This window comes from Nomascus leucogenys, chromosome 1a (assembly GCF_006542625.1).
Source record: "Nomascus leucogenys isolate Asia chromosome 1a, Asia_NLE_v1, whole genome shotgun sequence".
NCBI lineage: Eukaryota > Metazoa > Chordata > Mammalia > Primates > Hylobatidae > Nomascus > Nomascus leucogenys.
The window spans coordinates 39,793,655-39,811,903 of NC_044381.1; the positions used below are offsets into that span (position 1 = coordinate 39,793,655).

Here is an 18,249-nt window from a genome sequence, read left to right on the forward strand (position 1 = left end):
GGAGAAGGGCAAGCATTGGAACATTGTGGTAGTAAAAGGACATTGATAGTTTTCTTTCTATATATTTTTCACATCAGATAATACTGCCCGGCCGTGTTGGCGGGCGCCTGTAGTCCCAGCTACTCGGGAGGCTGAGGCAGGAGAATGGCGTGAACCCGGGAGGCGGAGGTTGCAGTGAGCCGAGACTGCGCCACTGCACTCCAGCCTGGGGGACAGAGAAAGACTCCGTCTCAAAAAAAAAAAAAAAAAAAAAAAAGAAAAAAAAAAAAGTTAATACTGCCCAGCAGCCTGCCATACCTCCCCAGTGTTTCTTCAGCTTCTCTCTGAATGTGGATAAGCTCTTAAAGGAGTGATCTTTCCAGTGGTTCTTTCTGTGGGAGGTAAAACGGCAGGTGAATTTGGGCCTTGATATACGTAGGGCAGAGCAAATAGCTACAACTAAGGAAACCACCCACACCCTCCCCAGAAGAATATTAGCCAGAGTAACACACTGATCTTTCTTGAGCTCTTCTCCACTGGTGGCTGGAAAGTCTGCAAGGATTTCTGTTTCTGGTCTGATTCTTATGTTTTGCTGGCTTCTGGTGACAGGGTGTTTTATCCTAAACTGAACAGTTTGAACTGAAGAGCTAGAGAGGCTGTGTTGTGTCATAACAAAATAAGTGCAGTAGTTCCTCCTTAACTGTGGGAGATACATTCCAAGACCCCCAGTGGATGCAGGAAACCACGAATAGTACTGAATCACAAACTGTTTTTTCCTATACATACATATCATGATAAAGTTTAATTTATAAATTAAATTGAATCTGATGTTATCTGCAGATAGGGTGTGAGAATTGCATTGTGTCATCAGCAGGAATGATTGCATGCTTGTTGGTGGGGGAAAAACTCTCCACATATTTGGTGACAGAAGCCTTCTTTGTTGATGATTGTTTCTGTGGTGTGAGAGCAGAGAAAAACATGTCAAGTACGTCTTTCCGCACATATAGTGGATAAGGGGTACTACTGTATATTCTGTTTTAACTGCTCCTCATATTTTGGTCCACAAATCATGCTCTTTGACACTGTTGACTAATCACACCTGTTCTGCTAACAATACCATTTTTACCCAATCTCATAGAGTTTGGCTAGGATGTCTTGTATACTGCAGCTCACTTGTAAATACCAAATTTTAATAAATTTATTCTTCTTTGCATCTAATAAATACAAAGGGAAGAGTTCTTACTGCATTAATTACCTACCAATAGGTATAATTAATGTTAATTCTAATAAGGTCTCAGGCATGCTCCCAAAGGAATGCTTTGTAACAAAGCATCAGTCTTTTTTATTTTTTATTATTATACTTTAGGTTTTAGGGTACATGTGCACAATGTGCAGGTTTGTTACATATGTATCCATGTGCCACGTTGTTTTGCTGCACCCATTAACTCGTCATTTAGCATTAGGTATATCTCCTAATGCTGTCCCTCCCCTCCCCCCACCCCACAACAGTCCCCGGAATGTGATGTTCCCCTTCCTGTGTCCATGAGTTCTCATTGTTCAGTTCCCACCTATGAGTGAGAACATGCGGTGTTTGGTTTTTTGTCCTTGCAATAGTTTACTGAGAATGATGGTTTCCAGCTTTTTAAAGAAAATGTGGCACATATACACCATGGAATACTATGCAGCCATAAAAAATGATGAGTTCATGTCCTTTGTAGGGACATGGATGAAGCTGGAAAGGGTCAGTCTTATGCTTTAAAAAACCAAACCAAACAAAACAAAAACAACAACAACAAAAGAGGATCTAAAGCATACACACAAGTGTGCACAATTTTTTTATGAAGGTAGAGTCTTACTATGTTTCCCAAGCTGGTCTCAAACTTCTGGGTTCCTCAAGTGATCCTCCTTCCTCATCCTCCCAAGTAGTTTGAATTACAGGCATGCATCACTGTGCATTCTTATGCTTTTAATATTCTGTACATTTATTATTGATTTAAAATGCATGTTGCCCTTTTCTTTAATAGATATTGGAAGTTCTGATGCATCTGCAGTCAGGTAGGGTTTTATAGATTAAAAAAATTATATTAACTAAGAAAATATAGATGGAAGAAACTAATATCTGTTGAGTGTTGTATTCTGAGCTAGACATCCTAATATGTCCTATGCATTTATCATCTCATAAAGCCATCACAACATCTGTGTTCCTATAACCTACTGTTTATTAAATAAACAACTATGGATTAGAGCAGTTGATTAATTGCCTCATGATCCCATAGTTAACAAAGTAGCTGGCCCACTTTGATCATCAGCCTGCCTGTCTTCCAAGTCCCTTCTCTTGCTCCTCAGCATAGATTGATAGACATCTGTGCAGCCCTTGGATCAAGGTATAGGTCTGAATCAGATTAATCGATTCATTAATTTGATTAATGTCTACATTAATGAGGGTTTAAATACCTTAAACTCTCATTTAAGGTTATTGTTAGAATGTGGTTAGTCCAAGAGTTTGTCCTAATAAATATGACAATTTCAGTGGGAACCAATATCTAATTTTTACCATCAAAGGCTTTAGGGCTGATCTTACTTAGTTTTGGCCATAGGACTGTAAGTTTTACAAAAGCAAGTTTAGGCAAGTCTTAGAGAGAAATTATTTGACTTCTCAGTTTGGTTTTCCATTTAGGCAAGTATTTCTGCTTACTTCCATAATACTTTTTTTAGTGTTGTTTCTTTTTCCATGACTTTTCTATAATCTTGTCTTGATTTTTTAAAACTTTCTTCTCTGTTTTCTTGGTGTTTCTTTTGTTCTATTATTTTTTCAAACTCTGATGGCTATGTATTCCCAGTTTTTCTATAGAGGACAGTTTTTCTATAGAGAATCAAGAGGACATAGAATTACAGAATTTTAAGGAATCTTGGAATGAATTAAAATACCTTCTAGTATTTTTACCTGTGTTGAACATTCTGGTCAAGTGATACTCTAGATAGAGAATGTGAGGCTCAAAGAGATTAGGATGCTTTTTTTTTAGACATAGGAATTGGCAGAAATGAGATTTGAACTCGTGGTAAAGCCCAGTACTCTTGCTTCTTTTTATATCCTATTGGCATGTGTTTTCATAATACAAACGGGAGTGAGTCTGGTACACCCAGGGGATAGAATGAGAATGGAATTAGCTAGTGAACCCAATGGAAGTAGATAAGAATGGAATGAGCAGGGGAAGGCCAAGTTTGAAGATAAACAACACTGGATTGGATAGGAGTATGGACTCTTCAGTAAGAGATCAAAATATTGGGGTTTATGAAGTTTGATAAAGAGAGATTATAAAAATGAAGGATACAAGATGTTGGGAATTATATACAAAGGCACATTAAAATAGAAGGTTCAAGCGAACTCTAAAAAGTTTGCTGCTTTTTTTTAAATCAAGGACTGACAAACTTGAAGATTTTTACTGAGAGATGCTAAAACGTTTTGAGACACTGGGAGGAGTGTCTACAGCAGATAGAAATGTGGTGTCATCTACTTCCATCCTGACTTAGAGAGGGGTGGCTTAGAGTCCCTGAAATACTAAGGGGCTGGAGATTGTGAACTACATAGATCTGTGGCACAGGGCAGGTGTCTCTTCACCTCTGCCTCTTTTCCCAATTCACTGATGTCCTTCCCAAGTCCATGTAGGCTGGGCCAGGGGCATGATTGGCTGGCAGATCAGTCATGGAGTTCAGTTGGGCAGTTGGTAGTGTGTCTATGCTGGGGGCAGGTGATGGAGACTCCGGTTAGCTAGTTTTTTAGGAGCAGGGATATAGAGAGCTCCTATCCTTTCAGAAATCTGTGCTTTCATAGACTGAAGATTTGAAGATTGGAGACTTCTGTGGAGCCCTGCAGAAGTGGAATCTGGAAGTGGGAGCCCATAGGAAGAAAGATGCTTAGATAGTACTTAGGGAAATAGAGGTACAACTACCAGGACTCCGTTTTTCTGGCAGTCTCTCTCCTTGGGTGTCTGAGTGCCTATGAAAATTTTTAAAGGCTTGCTAGTTTATGTGGACCTGAATAAGGTAGGACCTATAGAGTGAAAATAATGGGATTTTATAATTGTTAATATTTTAATCTTTCTGGGAAAAATATTCTCAATAAGAACATAGACCTTTGTTATTTGACTTTTGTACATTTAGCTTTCATACATTTCAAGTATTGCAGGGGATTTCCTGTACCAATTTAGGGCAAAGGAAAGCAATAGGACCTTCCTAAGTGGGTTCCATGCTGAGGAGTCCAGACTGCCATTTTGAAGTGCTGCAGATTAATCTTTTAACCAGAGATAGATCATGGAAAAGAGACAGTGGATCTTTCTACCTTGTTTTAGGTCATCAGTTTTCTTCCAGATTAGGTAACAAAATTTATGTCATCCATTAATTGAATTTTAAGTTCAGCTTCAGGACAGATAATTTGTGAGGGTAAATTATTGTCAGGCTTTGCCAATATATTGACTGTCACTATTTCTTATAAAGCTCAAGGTTAGTTTTCATTGAATATTTTATAGATTTAGACAGGTGGAGGCAGAAATAGGTAACTAAAATCTATTTTTATAACAGAGGACATACTTTAATTATATCAAGAATCATAATTTAATATATAGATCACTGACCTTTCCCCAGATTGTGTTTTCCTTTTTTGAGGGGGAAGCTGGATATAAACTGGCAGTTAAATTGTAAAGAAATCAACTTGCTCATTTTCATTGTGTATTTTTGCTCTCAAGCGTTTTCCATGAACTGTGTGTGGATTCATTGCCTGCACCGCATGACAAAGACTTGAGTGTTGCTACTAAGGTAAAGTGGTCTCTTGTAAAATTAATTTTCTCACTCTGAATGTAGTTTTGCATAGTATTTACTTTTGAAACTTAGCAGTGGTATACCTATCATTGTTTTATGGTGGTAATGGAAAGTTGGTCAGAGAAAAACATACATATGGCTAGTTGATTCAAAAAATTTGTTTAACTTTGGTAACTAACAAAGATTGATAAGTACTGTGACACGGTGGGAGCTGAAAAAAAAAATGAACTGTAAAATAAGTAGTGACAGGAAAATCACATTAGGAAATGCTTTCTCCAGTAGAGGAAATACGAAATTTGGTTAAGTTTTATTTGGATAAATACTAACACTTTGACTTCTAAATCATATGAGTGTGACTTTCTTAATATTTGTGCCTCTATAAATCTTCAGTGGATCAAATTATTTACAGTAATCATGGAATCCTCCTGGTAATTTTTAGTGGCAAAAATGTTCAGCACATAGCATATAGCTTTTGTTCTTGGAAACTTATTGTTTTGGTACCCTATAGTTTTTAGGAGAGATTGTTTCTCTACTTATATTATTGGTTCTGTAGTGAGACTAAACAATATTAAAAATTGTAGAAAAATAGCTGAGTGTGGTGGTGTACACCTGTAGTCCCTGCTACTTGGGAGTTTGAGGCAGGAAGATGGCTTGAACCCAGGAGTTTGAGAACAGCCTAGGCAACATTGTATCTGATTTAAAAATATAAATTGTGGAAATGTAGAAATTTATGTTCTCAAAATTTGTATTGCAAAGGGATTTTTGTGTGTTTTATGAGTTGTCCATGAAGAGTTTATATAAAACACTTCATCTAATTGAATAACATGTATTTTGATGCAAATAACCAGTTCTAGAAGCAGAGACTCTTAATACCAATATGGTAAGACTTTATCATCATAATTTTGTCATTGTAGTTTATTTAAAATATTTACTTGGCCAGGCATGGTGGCTCACACCTGTAATCCCAGCACTTTTGGAGGCCAAGGTGGGTAGATCACCTGAGGTCAGGAGTTCAAGATCAGCCTGGCCAAGGTGGTGAAACCCTGTCTCTAAAAAAAAAAAAAAAAAAAAAAAAAGCACAAAAATTAACCAGGCATGATGGCGCATGCCTGTAATCCCAGCTGCTCAGGAGGCCAAGGCAGGAGAATCGCTTGGACCCAGGAGGCGGAGGTCGCAGTGAGCCAAGATGGCACCATTGCACTCCAGCCTGGGTGACAGAGCAAGACTACATCTTAAAAAATAAAATAACCACTCAAAGTCCTCATATCATATTCTGAAATTTTGAATTTCAGAAGGTTTTCTATTTAGTTGTTTAAATAATCATTGGAAGCTCCTGCATACCATAAGCTACTGGAGGTCAGTAAACATATTTTTGTGTATCCTGGAGTACCTAGAACCTAGAATACAGTCTTCCATGTAAGAAGCATTTTACTTGTTGTTTTTTTGAGATGAGGTTTCACTCTGTCACCCAGGCTGGAGGGCACTGGTGAGATCTTGGCTCACTCCCATCTCCATTTCCTGGGCTCAGGGGATCCTCACACCTCAGCCATCCAAGTAGTTGAAACAATAGAGCTATGTCACCATAGACCTGTGTCACCATGCTCGGCTGAGTTTTGTAGAGACAGGGTTTTGCCTTGTTGCCCATGCTGGTCTTTAACTGTTGGGCTCAAGTGTTCTGCCCACCTCAGCCTCTCAAAGTGCTGGGGTTACAGGCATGAGACATTCAGCCTTAATAGTTGTTTAATCTGAATAAATAGACAAATGAATTTTTATATAATGGAATGTTATAAGTAATATACCTAATGTATCTAATAATTAAATATTGTATTTAAAATATTGCTTACATTTGTATTATTTTTTAATATTTAAGAGTGTATAAGTTTTGATATGCTATGTTGAGAAATTATGCCATAATTAAAAAGGAAATAAATTAGAAATAGGTCATCAGTAGCAAAGAGGGTTACAATATATTTTCTAGTATCATTCAACTGGAATCTTAACATTGAGATTTTAGATTAACATTTCTTAAGCTTTTTATTAGCCCCAACTCACATTCTATTAAATATACCTTTTAAAGCCATACATTACCCTTTATTATTATTATTATTATACTTTAAGTTCTAGGGTACATGTGCACAACGTACGGGTTTGTTACATATGTATACATGTGCCATGTTGGTGTGCTGCCCCCATTAACTCATCATTTACATTAGGTATATCTCCTAATGCTATCCCCCCTCCCCCTACCCCATGACAGGCCCTGGTGTGTGATGTTCCCCATCCTGTGTCCAAGTGTTCTCATTGTTCAGTTCCCACCTATGAGTGAGAACATGCGGTGTTTAGTTTTCTGTCCTTGCGACAGTTTGCTCAGAATGATGGTTTCCAGCTTCATCCATGTCCCTACAAAGGACATGAACTCATCCTTTTTATGGCTGCATAGTATTCCATGGTGTGTAAGTGCCACATTTTCTTAATCCAGTCTATCATTGATGAACATTTGGGTTGGTTCCAAGTCTTTGCTATCGTGAATAGTGGCACAATAAACATACGCGTGCATGTGTCTTTATAGCAGCATGATTTATAATCCTTTGGGTATATAACCAGTAATGGGATGGCTGGGTCAAATGGTATTTCTAATTCTAGATCCTTGAGGAATCACCACACTGTCTTCCACAATGGTTGAACTAGTTTACTGTCCCACCAACAGTGTAAAAGTGTTCCTATTTCTCCACATCCTCTCCAGCACCTGTTGTTTCCTGACTTTTTAATGATCACCATTAAAGAAGAAAGAACAGGGTGTTAGAAATAGGAAGGCAGATAAAGTGAGCTTCCGGTACCAAAATATGTCAGAGAATTAGAGTAACATTTTCCTTCTCTTGCTGTCATCCTCACTACTGGGGAGGCATTAAGGATTGAGGTACTTTACCACACAGACCTGTGTTTTATCTACCATAGATGAACATCACCATAAATGGTCAGCCATGTATGGCTATAATTTGGTTTTATAGAAAATGTTGTAACCTCATAGGATAGTATCATATAGGCCAAATTAACATAATTGAAAAGAATAGTGTTGGGTGATTTATGGAGAAGAAATTAATTAGAGAAGGTATTGCCTGATTAAAAATTCATTAGAAACATTATGGCTTATAATGTAGTATTAAATTCAGGGACATAATAGGGAAGCAATTGAGGCTAGGCCAAAAAGGGCAATTAGGGTAAACCAATATGGAAGCACATCAGTGTAGAACAGGGCATTCAAATTTTCATGAAGTAGTTGAGGAGCTTCTGGAAAGTGCACATTCTGATTCAGCAGGTATGGGAGTCTGCATTTCTCATGAGTGCTCAGGTGATGTTGGTGCTGGTCCTTGGACACAGCTCTGAATAGCAAGGGAATAGCCTTCCTTTAGAGAAATCTGGAAAAAGAGCCATTGGAGAGCAATTTAAAAAATAACAGAATCCAGGGAAAGCATTAATTTCCTTTTATTTCTGAGCATGATTCTAGCCACAGGGGAAGGAAAATGAGATGAAAAAAGACAGATTACAGGTGTATACTACTGCTGAATACAGTATTATTTCTCTTGGTGGTCCTACTCTTGATAAGAAAATAAAAAGTAAGATACAGGATTAAGGTAGTATTAATAAAAAAAAGGCCAGTTTAAAAATATGTATAAATTGCATGTGTATATAATGTATATACATGTGTAAATTAATTTTTTAAATTTAACTTCTTTAGTTTGAAATTCAGATTTATTTAAGAAGGTAGTTGTAGCTAATTTATAAACTCAAACATTATTGTTTTAAAAAATTCATTTATTTAATTATGATCCCTAAAATCCATATAATATTTTTGCATAGATAAGAAGAAACATGTTTAAGTTAGTATGTTGTATGTTTCCTCTATAGTCACATTATAACAAATTGAACTTGTTATACAAATGGATCTTCTCATTTTATTTTATAATAAATTGTTTATATTTAGGAAACAAATAATTACAGTTGACCCATGTATAATGTGGGGGTAAGGGACTCTGATCCCTGTGCAGTTGAAAATCTGAGTATAACTTTTGATTCCTTCACCTTAGCTACTAATACCCCACCATTGGCTGGAAGCCTTCCTGATAACATAAACAGTTGATAAGCACTTATTTTGTTTGTGTTGCATTGTTATACACTGTGTTCATACAATAAAGTAAGCTAGAGAAATGAAGCTGTTAGAAAGAAAATCATCAGGAAAAACATGTTGACTTTTCATAAAGCATAAGTAGCTCCTGACAGAGGTCTTCATGATCTTCAGGTTGATTAGGCTGAGGAGGAAGAGGAGAGGTGGATCTTGCTGTCTCTGGGTTGCAGAGGCAGAAGAAAATCTGCATGTAAGTGAATCCCTGCAGTTGAAACCCTTGTTGTTGAAGGGTGAACTGTATTACATATTGATTTGTGTCACTAAGAAAGTAACTATCTTTAGAACCGGGAACTCAGCAATCCCTTTCTGGTACCATAAATAAATGGCAATAAGAACTGTAGAACTGAACCAGTGTGCACCCATACAAATAGGAGATTATTTTTTGAAGATAGCTACTGAGCACAGAAGACAGAAAAGCAATTCCTTCATGAGAAGCACAAGTTATATTACATATTCTTACAGAAGGAAAATGATTTTATCTGTCATAGTTTACACACATACACATACACACATGCACACATACACACACACAAAGTTAAAAGTCCTGCTGATTCTTAATGACCAAATCCAACTGTTCGCAGGGAGCAGTGGATAACACATCCTACAGTTTGGATGCAATTCTTTTGACTTTTTGACTTGTTCTGTGATGAACTGCCTTTAATGTGTGAATCACGTTTTTAGTTTTATAAGAAACAAAGAAAAAGATTAGAAGCAAGTAAACAGGAACTCTATGATCAGTAGTAGACTATTATAGTATATTCAATAGTCATATGTTTTTCTGCAGTCATACAATTTACTTGAATGATGCACAATGAATCAATTATTATTATAGGAGATGGGGTCTCTCTATGTTGCCTAGGCTAGAATACAGTGTCTATTCAGTGGTACAATCATAGCTCACCGTGGCCTTGACCTCCTGGGCTGAAGCAGTCCTCCTACCTCATCCTCCTTAGTAGCTGGGACTACAGTCTTGTGCAATTACATCTGGCCTGATACACATTTATTTATTTATTTATTTTTGATACAGGGACTCCCTCTGTTGCCAGTACTGGAGTGAATTGGGGCCATCTTGGCTCACTGCAACTTCTGCTTCCTGGCCTTAAATGATCCTTTCATCTTTCACCTTAGCCTCCCAAGTAGCTGGGACTAAACAGGCATGCACCACCACACTTGGCTAATTTTCTTTTTAAGATTTTTTTGTTTGTTTGTTTAATAGATGAGGTCTCACTATATTGCCCAGGCTGGTCTGGAACTTCTGGGCTCAAGTGATCCTCCTGCCTCAGCCTCCCAAAATGCTGGGATTTACAAGCATGAGCCACTGCACATGGCCTGCACAATTATTATAAAAAGGAATTAAGCCCAGTTGAGTTGCAGAAAATTGACCACCTTTTCATTTTTTTTTAGAAACATTTATATCATAGAACATATTGTCAATCACCCAGATCCTCTATTTTTTATTCAGTTAAAATAAGATTGCTGCTTATTTCACATTATTTTCTGACGTTATTGTGTCATTTATTCCTTTTATGGTTTTATTCAATTGGATAGATATAGAAATACAAGAATCTCCAAGTCAAATATCAAGGGAAAAAAAAAGAAAAACAGATTAGGAAAAGTTATTCTGTGAAATAACCATCTGATTACAGTTACATGTATCATATCAACTTAATACAAATCTTACACAATGCATTTGTGTCAAGGTTTCCCAAGACCACCCCCAGGTTTGGTGGTTCACTAGAAGGACTCACAGGACTCAGTAAATAGTCATACTCAGATCTTTAACTGATTACAAGAAAGGGGACAAGCAAAATTAGTAGAGGAAAAAGGTGCATGTGGTCAATTCTGGAGGAAACTAGGCACAAGCCTCCAGGAGTTCTCTCCTGTGGAGATCCCGAGATCTGCTTAATTCTCCCAGGCTCACATTTTGACAACATATGTGCAGTGATGTCTACCAGTACCAGAGTCTCATTAGAGACTAAGTGCCCAAGTTTTTCTATGGAGGTTTCTCTCCCTCACATGTACCCACATTCCAGACTCTTACAAGGAAAGCAGCTGTTCAGACTAAACACACTGTTTCTATAAACACTTTAGACACGGTGAGCCACTCTTCTCAGGGAATGGTGGAAACCCTCCCAATTCCAAGTTCCTGAACACCAGCCAAGGGCCAGCCTTGCATGCAGGCCTTTCTAAGGATGGCAGTCTCTTGCCTGCTATATGAAATCTTTTCTGCACAACACTTGTAACCCCAACTTAATTTTTGGTGTTGTTTTAAAATTTCATTTTGACAGCACTCAATATTATAAGATAAGGTAACTTGATACTAGTTTCTGTTGTATGATCCATCTTAAGTTATAATGCTAGTTGCTTTTTTGACTTTCGGTGACTAACAGGTATTTGTATGTAAGTTACCATAGCAATGTTAGGTAATTATAATCTGTCCTTTTTAACTCACTAATCATTTAGTAAAATTGTTAAATAAGCATAATAATTTCTGAGTTAAAATTAGAATAAAAATTGTCTTTTATTTTGATTACATTAATAATCTATTTTTCATATTGTGCTAAATCCCTGTTTAGAATTATGAAATAAGATAAGGTATTCAATCATTTTATCAGTATTTTCTTGCCTATGCATGCAATTAAATTTATTTATTTTATATATTATATATACTTCAATTTGCAAAATAATGACCACATGCTACTTTGGTCTTCAATGATCTCTAATTTTTAAGGGTCACCGTGTCTTGCTTAAATATATCATACTAACAGGTTAGTGAATATCTTTTTTTTATTATTTCTTTTTCTTTTTTTAATTATACTTTAAGTTTTAGGGTACATGTGCACAACGTGCAGGTTAGTTACATATGTATACATGTGCCATGTTGGTGCGCTGCACCCATTAACTCATCATTTAACATTAGGTATATCTCCTAATTCTAACCCTCCCCCCACCCCACAACAGGCCCTGGTGTGTGATGTTCCTCTTCATGTGTCCATGTGTTCGCATTGTTCAATTCCCACCTATGAGTGAGAACATGTAGTGTTTGGTTTTTTGTCCTTGTGATAGCTTGCTGAGAATGATGGTTTCCAGCTTCATCCATGTCCCTACAAAGGACATGAACTCATCATTTTTTATGGCTTCATAGTATTCCATGATGTATATGTGTCATATTTTCTTAATCCAGTCTATTATTGTTGGACATTTGGGTTGGTTCCAAGTCTTTGCTATTGTGAATAGTGCCACAATAAACATACGTGTGTATGTGTCTTTATAGCAGCATGATTTATAGTCCTTTGGGTATATACCCAGTAACAAGATGGCTGGGTCAAATGATATTTCTAGTTCTAGATCCCTGAGGAATCGCCACACTGACTTCCACAATGGTTGAACTAGTTTACAGTCCCACCAACAGTGTAAAAGTGTTCCTATTTCTCCACATCCTCTCCAGCACCTGTTGTTTCCTGACTTTTTAATGATCACCTTTCTAACTGGTGTGAGATGGTATCTCATTGTGGTTTTGATTTGCATTTCTCTGATGGCCAGTGATGATGAGCATTTTTTCATGTGTCTTTTGGCTGCATAAATGTCTTCTTTTGAGAAGTGTCTGTTCATGTCCTTTGCCCACTTGTTGATGGGGTTGTTTTTTTCTTGTAAATTTGTTTGAGTTCATTGTAGATTCTGGATATTAGCCCTTTGTCAGATGGGTAGATTGCAAAATTGTTCTCCCATTCTGTAGGTTGCCTGTTCACTCTGATGGTAGTTTCTTTTGCTGTGCAGAAGCTCTTTAGTTTGATTAGATCCCATTTGTCAATTTTGGCTTTTGTTGCCATTGCTTTTGGTGTTTTAGACATGAAGTCCTTGCCCATGCCTATGTCCTGAATGTTATTGCCTAGGTTTTCTTCTAGGGTTTTTATGGCTTTAGGTCTAACATTTAAGTCTTTAATCCATCTTGAATTAATTTTTGTACAAAGTGTAAGGAAGGGATCCAGTTTCAGCTTTCTACATATGGCTAGCCAGTTTTCCCAGCACCATTTATTAAATAGAGAATCCTTTCCCCATTTCTTGTTTTTGTCAGGTTTGTCAAAGATCAGATAGTTGTAGATATGTGGCATTATTTCTGAGGGCTCTGTTCTGTTCCATTGGTCTATATCTCTGTTTTGGTACCAGTACCATGCTGTTTTAGTTACTGTAGCCTTGTAGTATAGTTTGAAGTCAGGTAGCGTGATGCCTTCAGCTTTGTTCTTTTGTTCAATGCTATCGCCATCAAGCTACCAATGACTTTCTTCACAGAATTGGAAAAAACTACTTTAAAATTCATATGGAACCAAAAAAGAGCCCTCATTGCCAAGTCAATCCTATTTTTATTTTTGAGACAGACTTTAGCTGTTGTTGCCCAGGCTGCAGTGCAATGACACAATCTCAGCTCACTGCAACCTCCACCTCCTGGGTTGAAGCGATTCTCCTGCCTCAGCCTCCCAAGTACCTGGGACTGCAGGCATGCACCACCATGCCCTGGTAATTTTTTTTATTTAATAGAGACAGGGTTTCGCCATGTTGGTTAGGCTGGTCTCGAACTCCTGACCTCACATGATCCACCCATCTCGGCCTCCCAAAGTGCTGGGATTACAGGCATGAGCCACTGCACCTGGCCATCGTTTTTTTTTGTTTTTGTTTTTTTTTTTAATTTTTGTTCTGGGGATCCTGGGATGCATAGACAGTGAATATCTTTGTTTGTTTGTTTGTTTGAAACAGAGTCACACTGTCATCCAGGCTGGAGTGTAGTGGCGCGATCTTGGCTAACTGCAACCTCCGCCACCTGGGTTCGAGCGATTCTCCTGCCTCAGCCTCCCGAGTAGCTGAAATTACAGAAGCCTGCCACCATGCCTGGCTAATTTTTGTATTTTTAGTAGAGATGAGGTTTCACCATGTTGGCCAGGCTGGTCTTGAACTCCTGACCTCAGATGATCCACCCACCTCTGCCTCCCAAAGTGCTGAGATTACAGGCATGAGCCACCGTGCCCAGCTGTGAATATCATTTTTAAGTCAATAACTTTATTTCTTAGAGCAGTTTTACATTCACAGCAAAACTGCGAGGAAGGTACAGAGACTTTTCATATATTCCATGCCTCCCACACTTGCATAGCCTCCCCCATTATTAGCATTTTCCACCAGAGAGTGGTACATTTGTTACAACTGATGAACCTACATTGACACATTATAATCACTCAAAGTTCATAGTTTACATCAGGCTTCACTCTTGATGCTGTACATTCTGTGAATTTGGACAAATGTATAATGACATGTATCTATTATTGTAATATTATTGACAGTACAGTTTCACTGCCCTAAAAATTCTCTCTACTATGCGTGTTCGTGTCTCCCTTTCACCCTAGCAACTCATGGCAACCATTGATCTTTACTCTGTCTTCATAATTTTACTTTTTTCGGAAGAGTCATATAGTTGGAATAATACAGTGGATATCTTTTTGAATAGTTAAAAAGAAGCTTGTACATGTCATCATAATTGAATGTAGTCATTTAAGATGTTCTTTGTCCTTTTGTTTTTCTTTTCTTCTTTATCATTATAATGGACGATATATGCTGATGAGATATGCTTTACATACTTAGAAAACATGATTTGTGTAGGTATTTGCCACATAGTGGAAAGGGTTGAGGAAAAGGACACTATGCAGTACCACACAGCACAAACTGGGGCCTCTTGCTCTGTGAGGTGGGTCCAGATAGACTCTCTAGCAATGAAAGGGGACAAGTTCAAGGGATTGTACTTTGTAAAACTGGAATCACAAAGTCTTTCTTACTTACGTTCAGTTAGAAATAAGACCAGAGAGTGAATGCTATAGGTAAATACATACGTTCCTCACTGATCCTCTTCCTTTGAGGGATGAGTTTGACAACAGTCTATTATAATGACATGACTCACCTACAACTAGATTCTATCATGAGGGATGGCAAGAGAGTTTTGCTTTATGTGAGGTGAAAAAGAATTTTTTTCCCCTACTAGGGAGCAGGGCAAGCATTGGAACATTCTGCTAGTAAAAGGACATTGATAGTTTTCTTTCTATATATTTTTCACATCATGTAGTACTGCCCAGCAGCCTGCCACACCTCCCCAGTGTTTCTTAAGCTTCTCTCTGAATGTGAGGTGTGGTTCGTAGTGGATAAGCTCTTAAAGGAGTGATCTTTCCAGTGGTTTTTCTGTGGGAGGTAAAACGGCAGGTGAATTTGGGCCTTGTTATATGTAGGGCAGAGCAAATAGCTACAACTAAGTAAACCACCCAGCACCTTCCCCAAAAAGTAGTAGCCAGAGTAATACACTGATCTCTTTTGAGCTCTTTTCCACTGGTGGCTGGAAAGTCTTTGCAAGGATTCCTGTTTCTGGTCTGATTCCTATGTTTTGCTGGCTTCTGGTGATAGAGTGTTTTACCATAAACTGAGCAGTTTTAACTGAAGGTCTAAAGAGGCTGTGTTGTGTTATAACAAAATAAGTGCAGTAGTTCCCCCTTAACTGTGGGAGATATATTCCAAGACTCCCAGTGGGTGCATGGAACCACGAATAGTACTGAATCACAAACTGTTCTTTCCTATACATACATATCTATGATAAAGTTCAATTTATAAATTAAATTGAATCTGATGTTATCTGCAGATAGGGTGTGAGAATTGCATTGTGTCATCAGCAGGAATGATTGCTTGCTTGTTGGTGGGGAAAAACTCTCCACACATTCGGTCACAGAAGCCTCCTTTGTTGATGATTGTTGCTGTGGCGTGACAGCAGAGAAAAACATGTCAAGTATGTCTTTCTGCACATATAGTGGATAAGGGGTACTACTGTATACTCTGTTTTAACAGCCCCTCATATTTTGGTCCAGAAATCATGCTCTTTGACACTGTTGACTCATCACACCTGTTCTGCTAACAATACCATTTTTACTCAATCTCATAGGGTTTGGCTAGGATGACTTGTATACTGCAGTTTACTTGTAGATACCAAATTTTAATAAATTTATTCTTCTTTGCATTTAGTAAAAACAAAGAAAAGTAACAGTTCTTACTGCATTAATTACTTACCAATAGGTATAATTAATGTTAATTCTAATAAGGTCCCAGGCATGCTCCCAAAGGAATTATTTGTAACAAAGCATCAGTCTTATGCTTTATAAAAACAAACCAAACCAAAACAAAAACAACAACAACAACAAAAAACAGATCTAAAGCATACACACAAGTGTGCACAATTTTTTTTATGAAGGTAGAGTCTTGCTGTGTTTCCCAAGCTGGTCTCAAACTTCTGGGTTCCTCAAGTGATCCTCCTGCCTCATCCTCCCAAGTAGTTTGGATTACAGGCATGCATCACTGTGCATTCTTATGCTTTTAATATTCTGTACATTTATTATTGATTTAAAATGCATGTTGCCTTTTTCTTTAATAGATGTTGGAAGTTCTGATGAATCTGCAGTCAGGTAGGATTTTATAGATTTTAAAAATTATGTTAACTAGGGAAATATAGATGGAAGAAACTAATATCTGTTGAGTGTTGTATTCTGGGCTAGACATCGTAATATGTTCTATGCATTTATCATCTCATAAAGCCATCACAACATCTGTGTTCCTATAACCTACTGTTTATTAAATAAACAACTATGGATTAGAGCAGTTGATTAATTGCCTCATGATCCCATAGTTAACAAAGTAGCTGGCCCACTTTGATCGTCAGCCTGCCTGCCTTCCAAATCCCTTCTCTTGCTCCTCAGCATAGATTGATAGACATCTGTGCAGCCCTTGGATCAAGGTATAGGTCTGAATCAGATTAATCGATTCATTAAGATTGTTGTTAGAATGTGGTTAGTCCAAGAGTTTGTCCTAATAAATTTAACAATTTCAGTGGTAACCAGCATCTTATTTTTACAATCAAAGTCTTTAGGGCAGATCTGACTTAGCTTTGGCCATAGGACTGTAAGTTTTACAAAAGCAAGTTTAGGCAAGTCTTAGAAATTATTTGACATCCCAGGTTTGTTTTCCATTTAGGCAGGTATTTCTGCTTACTTCCATAATACTTTTTTAGTCTTGTTTCTTTTTCCATGAATTTTCTATAATCTTGTCTTGATTTTTTAAAACTTTCTTCTCTGCTTTTCTGGTGCTTCTTTATTCTATTATTTTTTCACATTCTGCTGGCTATGTATTCCCAATTTTCCTATAGACAGCATCAAAAGCACATAGAATTACAGAATTTTAAGGAATCTTAGAGTGAATTAAAATACTTTCTAGTATTTTCACGTGTGTTGAACATTCTAGTCAAGTGATTCTTTAGATAGAGAACTTGAGACTCAAAAATATTAGATGCTTTTTTTTTTAAGACATAGGAATTGGCAGAAATGAGATTTGTAGTCATTTTAAAGCCCAGTACTCTTCCTTCTTTTTATATCCTATTGGCATGTGTTTTAATAATACAAACGAGAGTGAGTCTCGTGCACCCAGTGGATAGAATGAGTGTGGAATTTGCTGGTGAACCCAATGGAAGTGTGTAAGAATGGAATGAGCAGGGGAAGGCCAATTTTGAAGAGAAACAATTATCAATTGATAAATTATAAGGATGACGGACACACAAGATATTTGGAATTATCTACAAAGGGACATTAAAATAGAAGGTTCAAGGGAGCTCTAAAAAATTTGCTGCTTTTTTTATTTATCAAGGACTGACAAACTTGAAGATTTTTACTGAAAGATGCTAAAACATTTTGAGACACTGGGAGGAGTGTCTACAGCAGACAGAAATGTGGTATCATCTACTTCCATCCTGACTTAGAGAGGGGTGGCTTAGAGCCCCTGGAATACTAAGGGGCTGGAGATTGTGAACTACATAGATCTGTGGCACAGGGCAGGTGTCTCTTCACCTCTGCCTCTTTTCCCAATTCACTGATGTCCTTCCCAAGTCCATGTAGGTTGGGTCAGGGGCATGACTGGCTGGCAAACCAGTCATGGAGTTCAGTTGGGTAGTTGGTAGTGTGTCTATGCTGGGGGCAGGTGATGGAGACTCCAGTTAGCTTGTTTTTTAGGAGCAGGGATATAGAGGGTTCCTACACTTGGTCATTTGAGGCCATCCTTTCAGGAATCTGTGCTTTCATAGACTGAAGATTTGAAGATTGGAGACTTCTGTGGAGCCCTGCAGAAGTGGAATCTGGAAGTGGGAGCCCGCAGGAAGAAAGACATTTAGATAGTACTTAGGGAAATAGAGGTACAACTACCAGGACTCC

General features: G+C 37.7%; 1 protein-coding gene across 1 annotated transcript in view; it reads left to right on the forward strand.

Annotated features, from left to right (window-relative positions):
• LOC100597406 (ankyrin repeat domain-containing protein 20A2-like) overlaps nt 1–18,249 on the forward strand; it is a 56,670-nt gene that overhangs the window by 18,142 nt on the left and 20,279 nt on the right. Inside the window, 1 exon segment of the mRNA XM_030801199.1 lies at nt 16,428–16,458. Coding sequence (XP_030657059.1) covers nt 16,428–16,458 — 31 coding nt within the window.